This window comes from Pinus tabuliformis, chromosome J (assembly GCF_031772625.1).
Source record: "Pinus tabuliformis cultivar Carrire ecotype Pingquan chromosome J, CPIR1, whole genome shotgun sequence".
Classification (NCBI taxonomy): domain Eukaryota; kingdom Viridiplantae; phylum Streptophyta; class Pinopsida; order Pinales; family Pinaceae; genus Pinus; species Pinus tabuliformis.
Window position 1 is genome coordinate 1292989350 of NC_142295.1, and position 20399 is coordinate 1293009748.

At 37.3% G+C, this 20399-nt stretch overlaps 1 protein-coding gene across 2 annotated transcripts in view; it reads right to left on the reverse strand.

Moving 5' to 3' along the window:
• The window catches only part of LOC149232017 (chlorophyll(ide) b reductase NOL, chloroplastic-like), a 345384-nt gene that overhangs the window by 159571 nt on the left and 165414 nt on the right, over positions 1-20399 (reverse strand). For both annotated transcript variants that reach the window (XM_089376419.1, XM_089376417.1), the window contains exon 8: positions 6906-6963. In XM_089376419.1, the coding sequence (XP_089232545.1) occupies positions 6906-6963 (58 nt within the window). The remainder of the gene's footprint in view (positions 1-6905; positions 6964-20399) is intronic.

Here is a 20399-nt window from a genome sequence, read left to right on the forward strand (position 1 = left end):
CTCGAACTTCACATCCCTCCTAATCACCACTCTCCGTTTAGAAGGAATGAAGATTCGATAGGCCTTCGAAGTCTCGTTGTAACCCATAAAGATACCCTTCTCTACCATGGGTTCCAGCTTCATCCTCTGCTCCTTGGGGATATAAGAATATGTGAGACATCCAAAGATACGAAGATGTGCCACATGAGGCTTCTCTCCAGTGAAAGCCTCCTCCAGAGTCATATTCCCCAATACTCTGTGAGGACTCCTGTTCTGAAGATAAACAACAGTATTGCAGGCCTCAGCCCACAAAAACAAAGGCAACCCCTGATCATGAATCATCGCTCTAGCAGCCCCAACAATAGCTCTGTTCTTCCTTTCAGACACCCCATTCTGCTAGGGGTTGTAAGGAACCGTGAACTCTCTCCTAATGCCCTCCTGTGCACAGAAGTCGAAAAATCCACCATCGGTGTACTCACCACCATTGTCTGACCTCAAGACTTGAATCTTCATATCTGTCTGCTTTTCCACAAGAGATTTGAACTCTTTAAAGCGACTAAATACCTCACCCTTGGTATTCAGGAAATATATCCAAGTCCTCCTAGAGTAGTCATCAATGAATATAACATAATACTCATAACCACCCAAAGACACATGAGACATACAGCCACTAACATCAATATGAATCAAGTCTAGTATACCTGTAGATTTGTTGTCGCTTGCTGGGAATGGTAACTTGGTGTACTTGCCCAAAGCACACCCTCTACAGACCTCATAATGCTCGACACTGAAATCAGGAACTCCAATAGTGCTCTCCCTCAGTACTCTCAAAGTTCCATGATGCATATGCACCATCCTCCAGTGCCATAACTCGCACAAGTCTCTACTGCTAGTGGTACTAGTGTGAGTGCTACTAGGTGTGCTACTCACCAATGCTCCTGCCGATTGAAAACTGAACATGTATAGTTTCCCAGAGCAGACTCCAATCACTTTGGCAGAAGTGATGGAAGCTCCCTTGGGATGCATCAATACCTGCCCTCCTGAGAAAGTGACGTCAAACCCCTTCTCCTCCATAGCAGACACTGAAATCAAGTTCTTCCCTCTCAAATGTCAAAGTCCCCACACCAACAGCTCTCATAGTGCGATCATGTCCTAGTACAATCTCAATATCAAGTGCCCTCTCTACAAGCTCTGAAAAGAACTCTCGTGCACCTGTCATATGGCGGGAAGCCCTGCTATCTATGTACCACACATCGGATGATGTACTCCTACTAGATGTAGAAGTAATAAATGCAAAGTCCTGGTCAAACTGTGAAGCAAACTACTCCACCTCTGTTGAAGCTGCAGTACCCTTCTTCCCCTTGTTCTTCCTCTCAGGACACGTAGCAGCATAGTGTCCCATCTTTTGACATGCCCAACATTTGACTTTGGACATATCTGTATCTTTTCTTCTTCTTCTTCTCCTTTCCCTTAGCCCCATCTAATGAGGCCCCTTTCTTGGCCTTCCCTTTGTTCTTCCCCCTGGTTGTCAAGGCTACATCCTCCTCATCTGCTATCTTCACCCCACCACTGTCAGTCTTTCGTATCTCATGCTGCACACAATCATCCCAGAATTTGTTCCAATTGGGAAGATTCTCCCTAGAGGTAACAGCATCTCCAAAGACCTCCCAAGACTTAGGAAGTCCTGCTACAGCTATCCTAACTAAGGTAACAGCATCTCCAAAGACCTCCCAAGACTTAGGAAGTCCTGCTACAGCTATCCTAACTAACTATGTGGGTGCAACTGTCTCACCAATAGTAGTCAAATCATCACGTCCCTATTTGACCCTGCCAAGATAATGAACTACACCACCATCTTTTGTCATCCTGATGTTCTTCAATTGTTCTTTGAGTACCATCTTCCTGCTCTCATTGGTACTCTGATAGAGAGTGGTTAGAGTTGTCCACATCTGATATGCATATGTGTTTCCTCTCACCTGAGGAACCACATGATCCTTCAGACTGTCCATCAAAATCCTTTTTGCCTTTGCATTATTTTTTGTGAATTCAGCAAGTTCATCTGCAGCAGTAGGAGGTACAACCACTTGCCGCACTATGTCCCAAACTGCTGCCTCCTCAAACATTGTCTGAATTTTGTCCTTCCAAACGGCATAGTTGGATATCCCATCCAATCTGTCCTCTATCCTTAAGAACATGGCCATGACTACTGACCAAATTTTAAAAACCAAGAAAATGGAGAAATGAACTTTGTAGCACACCTTGTTGTCCCAAAAGTTCAGTCCGTGTGAAATTTCACCTTGCTGTCCCAAAATATCAGTGTGTTGTCCAAACTGAGTTTGTTGTCCAAACTACTGTTTGTTGTCCCAAACGTAGGTCTGTTGTTCAAACTGCAATTTTCAACTTGTAGCTCTGATACCATGTTGAAATTTGATGACTAAAAAAAATTTCCTACAATCCCAACCCGATTTTAATTTCACCTTATCACTCCCATTCAGTTAAATGCTCTTTCCCATAAACATACATTCAACATATAGAATTCTAGGAATCAAATTTTCAGATTAAAACGCATGGGACTGTCAACACATGCTGAAAATAAATATGGACATAACCAGACCAGCGACACACATAAAAATACACACAAATTTTTGGTCAACTTAGACCCAGGCAAAACCCCTTCAATCTTCTCTTGGAAAACCTGTTAGAGAGCTCTTCAAATTTATTTATCTTTCAAGTTCAGGAAAAATACATTTGCAGACAAAACAAAACAGCGAAATACAACTTATCTCTTCAGCCCAAAACTCCTTGAAAACCGTGCCCACTTTGCCTCAATTTTCGTGCCCACTTGAAGCTGAAAATATGTACTGTACATATACGACTATACGGATTGTCCCGTACAGACTGTATGGATTTTCGTACCACTATACGAACTGTATGGATTTTTTTTCATTTTTTTCAAAAACTTCTCTCAAACGGTGTGCATCTCACAACATTCAATGTTGTTTGTACTGCACCTTCTGTTGTCTTCTAACCCTTAATTTCCATGCCCAGCATTGCCCAGAAATCACTCCTTCAACTTGCTGCCACAAATTTCTCCTTCAAAACTTTTCTCCAGCTCTCAGCCTCCTTTCTCTAATTTGCTCATGAAGAATGAATGCAATCTCTCTTTTCTTTCCCCCTTTTGTTTCCCTAAATGACTTTTGGCAACCCTAAGATCTAATGGCTCAGATTCATTTGGATCAAGGGATGAGAATAAATGTGCATTTAATTCTCACTTTCTATTTTTTAACTCACGCATTAAATAAAGTGCCCATGTTGTACTTTATGTCTAAAGTCACTTTTCACTTTATAATTTAACATTGACTTTACCACTTATAAAGTCACTTTCACTCTATAAAGTCACACTTAGGAAAAGAATTATTTTGGACACTGTTCCTTAGATAGAGACTAACCCATGGGAAACCACTTGTCCAAAGTACATTAAAAATCAACATATTTTTTCTACTAGCTTGTTGCAATTTCTATTATCAAACATAACTAGTAATCTTTGGAGGAAAAGGGCTTAAATTTTTATCATAGCCAAGGAATTTCTAGTGTTCCACAGGGACACGTCCCCTAGGTTTGGGTGCGCGCACCCCATGCACCTGGGACTGGGGGACGTCTGGGGAAACGTTTCCCCACGTCTCCCCAAAAGGGACGGGGGGACGTCTGGGAAAACATTTCCCCACGTCCCCCCCCCCCTTTTGGGGAGACGTGGGGAGACGCAGGGGGGACGTTACCCCCCTCAAAATGGGCTATGCGTCCCCCCTTAAATTTGCTTGTAAACAATAATTTATGACAGGGAAAACCTAGTATTTGACCATATTTCCCTACTAATGCTATGCAATTCATGGTAATGTTAAATTCTTAACACTTTTACTTAAATTTTTAACATTACCATGAAATGACTCAAGATGTTTGAGAGTGGTTCCGACCTCATTGGATCTCATATGGAGAAAGTAGAAGTTTAGATCTCACTCAAAATCCAGCAGACTTAACAGTTTTTCAGGAATTCAGGATTCAATGGATTGCAATGTTTCCATTGCATTTTGTCATGTACAAGGGGGTATGGAATTAGTATTTAATCAAGAGCACCAAGCCCTCTGTGTATTTTAGAGTGACTTTTAGACTCATCACTCCATTTTTTTTTGAGTTTAGCTATATCAATTTACTATTCAAGACTTTACATTTCAGTATCTATTATAGTCTATTTTTCTTAATACTAATTAGATTCTAGAATGATGAATGATGAATTTAAATTTTAAATCAATTTAGAATCTAGAATGATGAATTTAATTTTTAAATCAATGTAGATTCTAGAAGGGTGAAAAATGAATAATGAATATGGATCAGAGTATTTCATTATTGAATCTCGTGGTCTATGGATGAATCATGTATGTATTAGTATGGATCGATGTATTTCATTATTTAATTCAAATATGTATGTATTATTGTATTTATGCTTTCATTATAGATATGAATTTGATATATATATATATATATAGTAAAAAGGAAAAAAATTATATACCCCGACGTCCCCCCGTCCCCCCTAAATTTCCCTAAAATTTGAGAGTACTCCCACACATCCCCTTTGTGCGTCTCCCCGCACCCGCGTCTCCCCGTCCCGGAGTCTTGGTGGAACATTGGGAATTTCTCCTGCCTCTTGAGTTTATTTTGCAATATTTTACACAGGCATATCTAGTTTGTGTGCACATATCTACAGGAAACTATAGTTGTCGTAGACTTTCATTTGCACATTTTCACTCAACGACACTCAATTTCACAAGTACCTTTATTTTGCCTTATATTAACTCAGATTCAATTTAATAAGATATATCTTAAAATCTGTAGCTTAGTTTTACTTATTTCAGCATTTAAAAGTTTAATTAGTAGCTGAAATAAATTTTTGGGTTGTGCACAGAGGGGATTTTGACCCCAAGACCTCAAATACTGAATTTTCAATCTGCAGGTAAATATAGTTGTTGTAGACTTTCATTTTGGAAATTTTCACTCGACAACACTCAATTTCACTAGTACCTTTATTTTGCCTTGTATTAACTCAGATTCATTTTAATAACATATATCTTAAAATCTGTAGCTTAGTTTTACTTATTTCAGCATTTAAAAGTTTGATTAGTAGCTGAAATAAATTTTTGGGTTGTGCAACGAGGGGGTTTTGGCCCCAAGACCTCAAATACTGAATTTCCAATCTGCTGGAAATTTAATTTTGTCACAGGTCAGAGGCTTAAAAGAGGTCTATATTGATCATTCTTTAGTCTTCTCGACTCTCCATCCAATGATCCAAGATCTAGAAGTGTTTAGGCACTTTTGAGTGAGTTTTCCAAGGGGTCGCTGTGTTGTTTTCTACAGAAATTACAGAGCTGTAAAAACAGGATAACAAGATGTTTTACACAAAAACCACACTAACCCAGTACCTAATCTTAGAAATCTTTATAGATTTGGTTAGTGTATTTCGTGTACATCAATTTTGACTATTTTTTTGATATAAATTCGTTATTATTAGGTGTACTTCTTACTGCTTTAAATTATTTTGCACAGATATTCAATGTAGAACAGCAGGACAGTAGCGAAAAAACGTCCACTTAGCCATTTGACACCATTACAAGGCATGGTCTTGTAGTGGTTGGCTGGATTTATCCATGGGAAGTCTCCCATAGCTCGTTTTGGTAGAACCGTAGAAGTTGGGCTTAAAAATGGTAATTTAGATCAACATGATAGTGGTCCTTTGTCCTATGTGTGCCAGCTATAACAGATTGTACAGAATCTTCAACAACCTGCTAAATGGAACAGTAACAAGTCCATAATCTCCAACAGTTCAAATATATTTCTTTACTACCTTTAATACCATCATAAAATCCTGTAGCCAGTCTTTTTTCCTTATGATTTTCTCAATGAACTAGTTGAAATGAAAAAAATTGTCCGAAATAACCCCATTCTAGATCAGGGGTTAGCAGCCCCAATTCAGCTCTAATAGCATGTACTAAGAATAAATACATCACTATTCCACAAAATACTGTTCCCAATTGCAGCAAAGGAAGAAACCATGGGTCAAACATATTTATTACTCACAATGGAAAAGGCCAAGACACATTGAAGGACTAATGCTTCTATAGATGAGAAAAAAAAATGGAGAATATTCATATATCCTAAGTTGTGCCCTGGCACTTTAGTATCTCCTACTTTTGGTTAAATATTTACTAGGTGATAAAGTTAGTAAATCCATGTTGTGTTAAACCTAAAGTCATCACATCGCTAGTCCCAATCTCAATCCTAAAGGGCCTAAGCTATACCTCCCCTTGGCATTGATTATAGTTAGGGGAAAATATTATAAATGTCATTAGCATGAAAAACGCATCTGCATTCCATGTTTTCTTTAGGCTTGAGGCTTGATAGGATTCAAGTCTCTACTTTGAAAGAGTGCTGCCATGTATTAATCTATGTATGATACTTTCGTACCACGCCTCTTGCCTCCTCTTCATCTTGATCCTTACCAGCTTCTAGTTTATGATTTAGCCCCTTCCCTCTTAATGACATGATTGTTAACATTCTGTACTGAATTTGACCATCTGACATATTAAGAGATTTTGTTGTTAATAGTAATATCATATCTCAACCATTTCAAAGAGGAAGCTCTCAAAATTCCCAAAAATACTATTGAGAGAATGGCCTGGAAAAGAAAATGCTTCCTATTTAAAGAAATTGGAATTTATTTGAATCAAAAGCAAGGTATTAATCTGTAAGGAGCCATGCTTGAGCTAAAGTCAAAACCAATTACACAGATGCACAACAAACATAGGGGATCTCAAGAGTCAAAAGAAATATCTAGCATAGATCTTACTGCAAGTTTGCAAAACATTTGTTACAGTGACCTGTAATGACTTTGTCAAATGCACTAAGCTTCGTTTTGTGGCTCCATATGCAGCAAATCTGTATGCATAAAATGTAAGGAAATCAGCAAACATCACAGTGACATAGTAGTTGCAGAGACCAACAGAAATATAAACTATCATAACGAATTTCCTACATGGACATCAATAAGCAACAAGTCCTCGGAGAAAGAGTCCACAAAAGATGCATATTTATGAGAAACTACTCAATATCACTGAAGAAGTCATCTGACTCCAAACAATTAAAATTATGAGGAATCAGCCCTTGAGGGTATGATCAGCAACATATACACATATATGATATTATGTATAAAACCTGAAGATTTGAGTAGCAAGATGAGGATTGGGCTTTACAAATTTTATTCAGGTCATCTTACTAGCTCATACGATAGTGAAGTATGGTCTTGCAAGGGTTAAAGGAGACAATGCTTCCAATCATAAATGAAGGAAAGATAAGACTCAGCGGAGGAGCAATGAGGTTATAGGATTTAAGCTCAATGTTGAGAAACTCAAAGTCCAGATATACCAGGGATTTCTCTTCCTAGTCTCTGTTGGTTTTCCAAAGATCTTCTAACTAATAATTACTTCTTATCATTTTTTAAGTTAATCCTTTCTTGCATTCATATACATCATAAAGCAATTACACAGAAGATCTCAACAATAGAAACAAAATGCCAATAAGATCATAAAGAGAGCCAAACAAGAGACACATGAATTTACCTTGGGAAAACCCACACGGGGGAAAAACCCAGCAACCTTTTTCTTAGAGAAATTCTTTAATTCAACAAGAGCTGCAATTGAACTTTCCTAGTCAAAATCAGGTCAAACAGACCAGCAAGAGATCCCTGTTCAAACCTGGTCAAATGGTCTTCAAATGAAGTCAAGATGCTGCCCAAAAGTCTTGGCCTACTCTACTCTGATAGGGTGAAGCAAACAAAGTTCCTTCTATAGATTAATTACTCCAAAAGACTTGGAATATCAAGATATCCATGAGGGTACAAATATTATATTAAATATGAATAAGAATGAGAATGATAATCAATACAATGAGAACGAGAGGCTTGCTTATATACCACGCAAGTGTCTCTTCATGAAGAGTCATGTCTCATTTAGACATGCCTCTTCAACCTAATTACTAGTTTAACTAATCATTATTTATGATTATTATTGTTTACATTATTTTACATTATTTATATATATTTTATTCGTTACATTGCCTCCTTCCTCAAAAAGCTTTGTCCTCAAAGCTTGTTGATGAAAAAGGCTTGATCTCTTTTTCGGCTTTGAAAGTCTTTCTGTGTCAGAACGGTCATCTTCATCGATACAAGCTGATATGATTTTCTAAGTGACAAACAAAATTGTCGCACTGAGAAGGGATCAGACCATCCCAGATCAATCTTCTGTGTAGTACTCTGAGCACTGGAATTTTGTAACGACTTGTCAGCAAAAGACAAAATTGATTTTACGTCATTATTCTTTGGAACATCAATTTGTCGTTTCAGTTCTAAATGGTCCTGATATGTAGCGTGGTTGATTTGTCTATTCTCATGATTCAGATCCCGATATGGGACTTTACTTTCCCTTATTGGGCATGTGTCAATTTTTAGATTTTCTTCTGGCAAAGATGTTGTCGGGTTGGTTATGAATATGGAACATTCTCTCGGGAAGTTCATTGTCTAAACTACAACATCCAAGCGCGTCTTTTCTTCAACTTGCTTGTCTTCTTCCTGAGTTGTGACATTCACTGAATCGGTATTTGTTGTTTTGTCATCAACTTGAATTCCTACATTTGATGCTTCTTTCTTGATAAGTTGTTGTACCTTGTTTTCTAATGACTTCTTATCCTTCTTAAGTTTCTTAATTTGCGACAGTAATTTTTCGCTATGGTTTTTAAATCGAGAAACTTCTTCATTTTTGTCAACATTGATTTTGTCAATTTCTTTTTGCATATTTTGTAATACCTTTTTACCTTCTTGAGACATTACTTTTGAAATATCTGAGATATCTTCTGGTGTTACTGAATTTGGTTTTAGTGTAAAATCTTGGAGCATTATTTTCTTCTTCTTGTAAGAAAATGTTAAAAACTTCTTCTTTGTATTTAGAATAAAGGAACCTAGAGTTTCCATCCAGGGTAAGCCCAAAACAATATCACTATCGTCAAGAAATAAAGTTTTCACGATGAATTGCGAGGTAAAAGTGTAATCTCCAATACTTAGGTGTAGATTGCTTATGTCGTATTGTTTATCACCTAAGTCACCTGACACGGGGATTCGGGACACATAGGATTCGGGATTCGTGGTGTCGGATTCGGGACACGCTGACCCCCGGAACAGGACACGTTAGGACACGTTATATATTATTTTATTAAATATATATATATATATATATATATATATATAATATATTTAAATATATATATATATATATATATATATATATATATATATATATTAAAAATTAGATATTATCATATTTCTTACACAAATTTTAATTAATGATACAAATTTATTGATTTCAAACATAGATCTTCATCTATAGCTATTAGCATGCATAGTACATACAAAATTCAAATAAATGTCAGTGGTACTGGTCACATAAATGATAAATCTATTAAAAATTTAAATCATGATTCATAATTCATAACTGAAAGACAACTTACAACTACAAGATAGTAAGATAAACACACTGACAACTGTAGTTTTCTCATTAAGTCATCAAATCAAAATGTGTTACATAGGTAGTGTTGGTGCAATGCCAATGGCAAATAGAAATAGAAAATATAAAACAACTACAGGTATACAAGCCTCAAGGCATCAATCAGCATCAGAATCAGCATCACTGTCCCCATCATCATGGTCCCCACTGCTCTCCTCTACATCCTCCTCCTCCCCTGTATCCATAGTCGCCTTTGCATCTGCTGGTATGGAGGCTGACCCCTCTAAGTCATCAAATCTAACAGGCTCTAGCATTGGATCATTGAGATCCATGTTGGCCAATGCCAACTCAACAATGGTGTCCAGACCCATATCATCAGGAACAGTGTTACGTGGGAGCGAGAGCGAAAGCGGGGAGCGGGAGCGAAAACGGGAGCGAGAGTGACATATTCAGAAGCTCTTGGTTTGGTGCTCTTGATTAAATACGAGTTCCATACCCTAATACATGAAAAAATTCAATGGAAACATTGCAATCCCCCAATCCTAAAATCTTGAAAAACTGATAAGTCTGCTGGATTTTGAAAGAAATCTAAAATTCTACTTTCTCCATATGAAATCCAATGAGGCCGGAACCACTCTCAAACATCCTAAGTCATTTCATGGTAATGTTAAAAATTTAAGTAAAAGGATGAAAATGAAGATTAAGGAGAATGTCACTTTTACTTTAAGAATTTAACATTACCATGAATAGCATATCAATACTAGGGCCTAGACTTGATTATGAAGCTGCCAAAATGCTCTACTCCTTGCTGCAACAACACAAATCACTTACCAAATGAAAATATTAATGAGCAAACACGCCCTTTTCATACCCGCGCTGAGCTTAGCGAGTCCTGGAAACCGGACACGTGTCCTAAAATCGCGACACGCCCCTGAAAATCGCGACACGCCCTCGGACACGACGTGTCCGAAATGGACATGACGTGTCCTGTGATTTGGACACGAATCCGGACCGAATCGTGTCGGATTCGGGATTCACAGGGGGTTTAGGACGAATCCGGTTTCCTAGTTTATCACATATGCCAGAACAATTTGTTTCAATTATATTTGATTCAGGAATCACCACTTGGTTAGCATATTCATGACTAACATAATTATTTTCTTCAGCAAGACTGATAGAGATTATGATATCTCTTCTTGCGAGTGATCCTTTGACTTTAAATAATGTATAAACTCTTTTACTAAAGGTTCTAGGAAACCTTTCATTACTAGTCTCCATTTTACTTCTTAAATATTAAATAATAAATACTTTTTTTTTAAATCACTTTTTTTTATTTACTACTCTCTTTTTTTTCTTTTTTTCTTTTTTTAATTAATTTTTTTTATATATAAATTATTTTTTTTTAACTCTCTTTTTATTTTATATATATAGCTCTTTTTTTTGCTATATAATTTTTTTTTTTTTTGGTTTAATATATATATATATATATATATATATATATATATATATATATATATATATATTTTAACCGTAATAATATTACTTTTTATTTCTTTTTTTTGTCTTGATGAAAATTTTATTTTTATTTTTTATTTTTTTTATTAATATATTTAGATTTATATATATAACTATATAATATAATTATATATGTATATTAAATCACATACATTAATTTATGAAATCGTACGACCCACACAACTGTTACACACGACTGTTGACAAAGTCATGAGTCGACTTGTAAATGGAGTTTGACGAGGGTTGATGTCGAACAACAGGGGACGTGACAAGGTGAACAGTGGGGGAGCCGCGGGGGCAAAGGAACAAGTGGCCACGTTGGATGCAATGGTTCGTTGTGGCAGCGTGCTGTGTGTTGTGTAGCGACAAACTTTCAATTTTGTGCTACTCAGGATTTATAATGGACAACGATTCAACGCTTGACACAACTCCTTCAATGCTTGATAGGCGCGGTTTTTTCTGATAAGCTCAACAACTGATAGATGGCGGCAGTGGGGAGAGTCGACAGTGGCAAACTAAAGTGCAGCTCCAAGAAGAACTCGTGTTAGCAGTCACTGGGGCTTCAAATAAAGTAATAACACGGTGGTTGGTATGTTACAGTGGCAGCGTCCTCTGCAGGGTCGGATGAAGGTTGTGCGGCTTGTAGCGGTAGCAGTATTGGACGACAGGGGCAACGGTATAGTGGCAGGGCTGGCGGCGGTGTAGATGTTGTCATTGGGGCTACGACGATTGTTGGGGATGCGATGATTGTTGTGGTATATAGCGATGGGATTTTAACTGTACGATGGTTTTTCTAGCGTTGGCGTGTGGAAGTTGGTGCGGAGGGTGCAGTTGTTTCGGGAAATATAATTTTCTTTCGATTGTTTTCTCTTTTATATATATATATATATATATATATATAATACTATGTTTTTTTTTCTTTTGTTGTTTCTCAATAATTTTTTTTTTTTTTAAAGAAATGGCCAAGGGCCTTGACGGATCAATGATGGAGAAACTCCAAACTTGTAGCGAATGCTTCAGTCACGACGGCAACAAGGTTGACGAATTTGACGATCAAGGACCTAGATCAAAGAACGCAGTTCTGTGCAACGGTTGAGCGGTCAGAGAATCGAACTGCTCCGATACCAAATGAAGCGAACAAAGTTCCTTCTACAGATTAATTACTCCAAAAGACTTGGAATATCAAGATATCCATGAGGATACAAATATTATATTAAATATGAATAAGAATGAGAATGATAATTAATACAATGAGAACGAGAAGCTTGCTTATATACCACGCAAGTGTCTGTTCATGAAGAGTCATGTCTCATTTAGACATGCCTCTTCAGCCTAATTACTAGTTTAACTAATCATTATTTATGATTATTATTGTTTACATTATTTATATATATTTTATTCGTTACATAGGGCCAAATTTCGGCCTCCTCCTGAACTTAGAAAATTCGGACCTGCTGCCAGATATGCCTAGAAAAACGTCACACGTGCGAAATCAACAAAGAGAGAAAGTCTGAGGTCAAACTAGAGAGAAAAAACTCCTTGTCTCTGTCCTTCTTGTCCTACCTCTTCTTCGCTTGGATCAGAAAATCTTATTGCTTGTGATTGAATGAAGAGGAGGAGGCCAAATGAGTTATATATATATCTTCCTTAGGAGGCCGAATGGGTGCCACAATAGGGTTGAGCTAGTTACCCACCACTTTGTGGGTGATATCCCTAGGGGAAATTTTTTTCTCCAAGATGGTCCTCTGCCGGCAGCGAGCAGCCCCTTGCAGCCACCAACTAGCTCACTGTGTCATTTCTCCTCCACCTGAGCTAGCGATGTGGTTCCTCGCCCATCTGCCATGATTGTATGTTTGAAGGTGGGCCTCCCAAACCTAAATGTATGCCTTGTCATTTGGTAATTCAATATTGCAGTTTGCTTATCATGGACACTTCTTGGCATGGATTAATGTGGGGATTCAGCGGAAAGAATGGGCTAGGTGTGTGTTGTTGTCCCCTAGACCCCTTTTGGACATTAACCTTGAATTCTAGTCCCGTGGGATCTCTTTTACTGACCATTCGGCTTTAGGGATGGTATTTCACGGGAAACCCTGATTTTGGTTGTGGTCCCGCTCACTTATCCACATATATTGTCCCCTTTCCACTCATTATTACCCCATTCATCATTTCTCCCACCTGGGTCCACATTCCTCCACTAGGTCCACATAGGGTTAGCTCACCCTTTCCCCTTGCCCCCACCTTGGGTCAGGCCTAGAATGATGCCCTGGAGGTTGATGCAGCTAAAAAGAAAGATAAAAGCATATTTAGCCACATTCAACAAGAAAATGTACCAAAAAATGCAAAAGATGGTCGGGACAAACAAATTTAGCACGTGGGAAAAAGCCAATGCATGAGCTCTACCCTATTATTATGGCCATCACCCTGGTTCCTACAAGTTCTATGAGTCTCCTTCATCATATAAGAACCCATGATTGTCCCAACCCCTAGTGGGCAATGAACCGCCCTACCATAAAAGGGGGTATTCACTGCTATATCATATGCATCATGCTCTTACCCCTTGAGCCACTCATGTACCATGATTGCTCCCTCCTATACATTATAAACCCAAAGTGTGGGCTTCCCTTTTATTAGCTACCCTTGTACCCTAGCATGCGGCCCAAGGCTGCCCCTTCTCAATCCCTACTTCATTCACCTATCTATCACATGCCAACACCTTTTGAGGGATGTACCTTGAACATATTATCCCCTTTAGAAGTACAGACCACCTAATAGGATACCTGGTTAACCCCATTTGGAGTTTAGGAGACATTGGCACATCCTGAAGCCTATTATGGAAGGTTGATGATGGCCCATGCAACGCTGATGCAGAGGCAGCACAGTTCTTGAGGAGAAGTCGAGATTCCTGCTGAGGGAAGTCGAGTTTTCAGTTGCCAGGAGCCGGGGTGTGAGTCTAGAAGGCAGAAGTTTGATTTTCTCAGCCAACTGAGAATCCGGAAGAGGGGCAGCGTAATACCCAAGAGGGGTGACACAGAAACTGCAGGGAGTGACATAGTTCTGCGCAGAAGCCACGCAAAGGGTGACGCAGAGCCTCCAGTGCAGCAAGATTAGTCAGTGATTCTCCAATGACAGGGTGAGATCATTTCACCAATCTTTTGTTCAGTGTTCTCTCTGTATCAGATTGCTAGTTCAACATCCTAGGATTGTACTCATATTTTGTCTTGCATAATAATAAAACCCTTAGAGTTGTTGCACTGGTTTTCTTGCATTGGGTTTTTCCGAGGACATATGTCCAAAAATAACAGTGTCCTATGTGTTTCTATTTTCCTTGCTCAGTTTCTATGTTTTAGAATCATATTTAACTTGGTGCAGGTTGCTTCAGTAATTTACTTCAATGTTTCATGAAGAAATATGAAATAAGCTTGTAATGTAATTTACAATCTAAGTGAAGTAGATTCCACTGGTTGCAGTAGGATTCCTGAAATTGTTAGATCTAGGAATTTTCACAATTCTATTGGCCCAAACTGCATATTTAAGATGATTGTCCCAATTTCTCTTATGGTCTACAAGTACCTTTTTTATTACCTTTACCAAGCTTTTATTTGATGACTCTGCCAGTCCATTCACTTTAGGGTAGTATGGAGTAGAATGATACAATAGAATCTGATATTTCTAGCAAAATTCTATCATTTTAAGACTACTAAATGCCTGTGCATTATCTGTAACTATTTGTTGAGGACAACCAAATCTAGATAATATATTTTCCTCAATAAATTTAATGACAACAGTATCTGTAGCATTTTTTACCAGGATAGCTTCTACCCATTTTGTAAAATAATCTGTGGCAGTTAAAATCCATTTGTGCTGATTGCTGGATGTTGGATGTATCTCTCCAATGAAATCAAGTCCCCACTGTAAAAAAGGTGCTTGAATCAAAACTGGAACAAGAGGGAGTGTTGGCAATCTTTGCTTACTAGCAAAAATCTGACATGGAATGCAGCTTCTGACTTTTGCTCCAACCTGTGAAAACAACTTTGGCCAGTAGAAACCTGCTCTCAAAATCTTATGTGTTGTTGCTCTCCAAGCATAATGACCTCCACATATTCCTTCATGAAACTGATCAATAACACCTTCTGTTTCACTCTCAGTCAAGCATAGAAGTAAGATATTTAATGGATCTTTCCAATAAAGGTTGGCATTGATAATACAATACTTCATAGCCTTCAATTTAAGAGTTCTGCATTGATTTTTGGTGAAATCAGGAGGGTATTCGAAATCACGAAGAAAATGTACAATATCAGCATACCATTTAGATAACAAGAAATTTTCCTCAATGTGAAGTGGAAGAGGAGTTGAGTCTGTAGAAGAGGAAGGTTCTTGTGGATTCTTCTCTAGTGAACTAGAGGAAGGTTCTTGTGGATTCTTCTCTCCTGATATCTACATAATAGTGTTTATTCCCAGAACTTTACAGTTAGATTCAACCAAGAGCTTGGCTAAACCCTATCCTTTTACCAGCTTAGTAGATTTGATGTCTAGGTCAAATTCAAGAATTTTAGCTATCCATCTCCCTCTTCTACCATCTGTATCAGGTTGGGTCAAAATGGTTTTGACAGCATTGTTTGGGACATAGGCAGTAATAGGGGAATGAAGGACATAAGTTCTAAAAGCTTTTAGAGCTTGTACAAGGGCATAAGCTTGTTTTTCAATGATGTCATATTTAAGCTCTACATCTCTCATAACTTTACTAAAGAAGGCAATTGGTTGTTCATCTTGGTTATCATTCTTTTGCAATAAAACAACAGCTAAAGTGGTGTCAGAGGCAAAAGAGAAAATGCTGAAGGGTTTTGAGTAATCAGGGTTGGCTAGTACTAGGGCTTCAGAAATAGCCTTTTTTATTTGTGTAAATGCATATCTAGCCTGCACTGTCCATTCAAACTTATGATCTTTCTTCAACATGTCAGTAATATCTTTAACAATTTCAGCATAGTTTGGTATAAATCTCCTTAGAAAAATATTTTTTCCTAAAAAAACTTGAATTTCCTTTTTATTTCTAGGGAGACCAATTACCTCAATAGATGAAACTCGTTTTGGATCAATTACCACTCCTTTTGAGATGATGTGGCCAAGTAACTTTCCTTCCTTTATGGCGAACAGAGATTTCTTTGGGTTGAGGGAAATTCTGAATTTTCTGCACCTATCAAAAACCTTTCTCAAGTGCTTTAAGTGCTTTTCATCAGAATTTGAAAACACAGTCAGATCATCCAGATAAATAACAATGAACTTATTAATTTTTCCAACAAAAGCTAAATCCATAGCTCTTTGAAATGTTGCCCCTGCATTGGTTAAACCAAATGGCATTCTGGCATACATAAAAGTACCCCAGGGAGTTGTAAATGTTGTTTTCTCTCTGTCTTCTAGAGCTACCAAAATTTGGTTATATCCAGAGAAACCATCTAGCATGGAAACTCTATTAGAACCTGAAACTCTTTGTAATAATTGATCCATTTTAGGTAATGGATAATTGTCCTTTAAGGATGATTTGTTCAGATTCCTAAAATCCACACACAGTCTAATTTCACCATTCTTTTTTCTTACAGGAACTAAATTTGCAATCCATTCAGAAAATCTAAGAGGAACAATAATTTTGGCATCCAGCATTTTCTTTAATTCTTTCTCTATGGTTGGAAGAAAAATTGGATTAATTCTTCTTAATTTCTGCTGAAATGGTTTGGCTTCTGGTTTTAAAGGGATCTTATGCTCAATAAGATTTGTATCATAAGTTTTGAGCTCATCATAAGACCAGGCAAATACATCTTTATAATGTTTCAAGAGATTGATATACTTGTATTTTACATCCATGGGTAAGGATGCTGAAATTTTCACATTCCTAATGTCTTGATCAGTTCCAATGTTACAGTCTTCTGCATCTTCTTGTGCTATGTTTAATAATGAGGTTTTCAAAACATCATTATGATCAAAAATGCTTTCAAGAGGGATTAGATCCTTTGGAATGAAATTACTTGGCAATTGAAGGATATTATGATTAGCTATCTTGTTATCAAATAGTGAGGATTCATCTTCGTGAGTTGATTTTTGATCAAGAATTTGTTCTTCATCAATTTGCAAGGCTGAGAAATCATCAATTACCTGCAAGAAACTCTTCAGTTGCTCATCATCTTCAAACACCTGCCAGTGTTTAAGATTATCAGGGATTGAAGGCCTATACTTTACCTGAATTTGATATTGGAGTTGCATTGGATCAGGAATTTTAAAGGAGCTTGCAGAAACTGCTAAAGAATCTGCATACATGTTTTCATCTCTTGGGATTGTTGTGATGTTAAAATCTTGGAAATAGTTTTCTATGGAATCCCATACCTCATTTCGATAAGATCTAAGCCTAGGATGTTTTGCTTGGCACAAACTTCTTACTTGATTGACAACTAATTTTGAGTCACTGAAAACACTTGAGTTTTGAACTTTCAGACTTTTAGCAAAATCAAGACCTAAAGTAGGGCTTCATATTCTGCTACATTATTAGTAACATCGAATTCTAACTTAAAGGATTGGGTTATGTTTTCTCTATCTGTAAAAATTAATACAATTCCTGCTCTAGCTCCATCTTTAGAACAAGCCCCATCAAAGTATAACTTCCACACATCAGTTTTTATACATTTAGGTTTGTTCACAATTTGTTCAATGCTGAGTTGAGAATTTTGGAGATCATTTGATGACAATGTGAAGCATCCAAAATCCTGATCAACAGCATAAATCAAGTGATTGATTGCTTGATCAGCCCTACAAACAGTGTTAATGAATCTTACCTCTTTGTATAACCTAAGGTGTTCACCCCCATATACAGGAATAGTAGCATAGGACATGTCCATCTGCAAATTTCCCCCTAATTTGGCACAGCATGATCTTGATAACAACATTCCAAATTTGGGAGGGATATCTGTGACTACAATGTCTAGTACTACACTTTTTACAAGGATTTGTGCTAAAGTTACAACTAAGTCTTTTATGAGTCCAAGACAAGGAACTTTCTTGGAGTCAAAGGTGTACAAATCATGGTAAGGTTTAGTAATTTGCAATTGTAATTGATCCATGATTACTTTGGGCGTCAAATTGTGAGAGGCTCTAGAGCCTAACATACAATCATGAACTTTGAGAGTAAGATAGAAGGGAGGAACGTTCTCGTCAATCATGTCAGAACTAGGACCAAAAACCACTGAAGGTTTTTCATCTTGTAAATTGATCACATCTCCCTCAGCATCTATACTTGAATATTGAATCCACTTTGATACTTGGTTTTTATATCCTGGGTTTTTAGAGAGTTTAGACAGTGGAATAGGGATTTTGACTCTCTCTAACTCTTTTTCTACATTGAAAACTGTTGGAACAGTTTTTTCAAAAGTATTATTTTCATTGGGTTGAGCTAATGGTTGAATTATAGTTGTTTGAGTTTGAGCAGTTTTTACTGGAGGCTCATTGATTGTAACATTCTTGGCTGGCCTACCAAGGCCTGGTCTAGGCCTTAAGTCATATCTTCTATTTAATTCAGCTATTAGAAATTCTGAGAAGGCTTGATATTTAGAAACCTGTGAAGTTTCTTGATTTTGAATTAAAGCTTGATCATTGGAAACTGGAATAATAGCATTCTGCTGTGATTGATCATCGAAATAATTTATGTCATTAGAAACTAATGGTCCAGCTTCTTCGAGTTCTTGATCATCAATCATCAATGGTGGTTGAATTTGTTGATCAGGGTTGGGTCTTTGTAAGATTTGGGGTTGGAAAGGTCTTTTGAACTGGGCTTGAGGTCTATTTGATGCTTGCTGAACAGTTCTAGGTTGAGTTTCAATCTTTGAAATCCTATTTGAAAGATTTCTAAGGAAGTGATTTCATCGATTTTGTAATCCTCAGTTTTGCTTTTAGAAGAAGAACCTCCTTCTTCCCTAGCTTTCATTTTTCTTTCAGCTTTCTCAACCTTTGCTTTGAGTTTGGCTGAGGCTGATCTATTTGCCTCAACCTCAATAGCATTAGTTTGCATGTCTACTAGGGTTATAAAAGTTCTTTCTCTAAGCATAACTGCAAAGTCATCATCAAATCCTTTAGAGAACTTGACTTTGGCAGCAACTACTGGTGGCTTACAATCTGGTGGCATTTTATTATAAATTTTATTAAATCGTTTTATAAAGTCAGCCATAGGTTCACCAGGATTTCTTTTAAGGTCATCAAATTCAGTCAGATAGTATACTAGATCTTTTTTAACTCCCCAATGGTTTTTAAAAATAGTAACTAATTCATTCCAAGAAGGGATTGAATTAGCTCTTAATTGTCTAAAACAGATCCTAACATTGCCTTCAAGAGATTGAACAAACAATCTCATGTAGACATCTTCATGATCTATATTCATGTTATCAGCAAAGTCTAAGAAAGTTGCCAGATGATCTTCAGCAGACAAACCAGTTTCACCATTGAATCTAGGCAAGTGCTTCATATATCCATCTGGGAAATTATTTAGCTGATTGGGAAGAACTAACGTTGCATAACGAGCCTAAATGATGGGTCGAATACCAGCCATTAGATTTGATGAAGATGAGGAGGATGAAGATGAAGATGAAGATGAAGGGGATGAGGATGAGGATGAACTTTTAGGAGGTGTAGGGGGTGAAGATGAATTGGAAGAGTTTCTAGAAGTTTTTATTTTTCTAGGTGTTTGTATGACTAATTTTTGTTCTTTAGGACCAAACTTTCCTTGATCATCAAACAAAGGATTTGTGTAAACAGAAAAGTTGTCCTCAAAGCTAATAGAAGTAGATGGATAAGTGTGAACTACTGAAGAAATAAAATCACTAGGCTTTAATTATGGTAAATCTAAACCTAGTTCTGTTTCTAATTTAGGAGATTCTGAAAGAGGTTCAGGAATATGGTAAGATTCTAACTGATAGACAAGGAGAGCTGATTGCAAATCAACTCCTTTAGACAGCAGATCTAACACTTTTGGTGGTGGATCTGATAGTTCAGGAACAATTTCAGATGGATGTATTACAGAAGTAGAGGTTTCTAGTCTTTGTCTTGCAGAGGCAATTCTTACCAGTCTCTCGAGATCTGATAGTGGAGAATAAAGTTGTGGGTCTGAGAGAAACCTAGTATGTCTACGTGAAGCCAATTTATTTTTGTGGAATCGCCAGGTGAATGATTTTAACCTACTAACCTTTTATTCACCGTTAAAAGGTAAGCTTTTAATCATTGTCCCAGGGAAAATAATTCAAGAATTTTGTTCCCTGGCAACGACGCCAGTCTGAT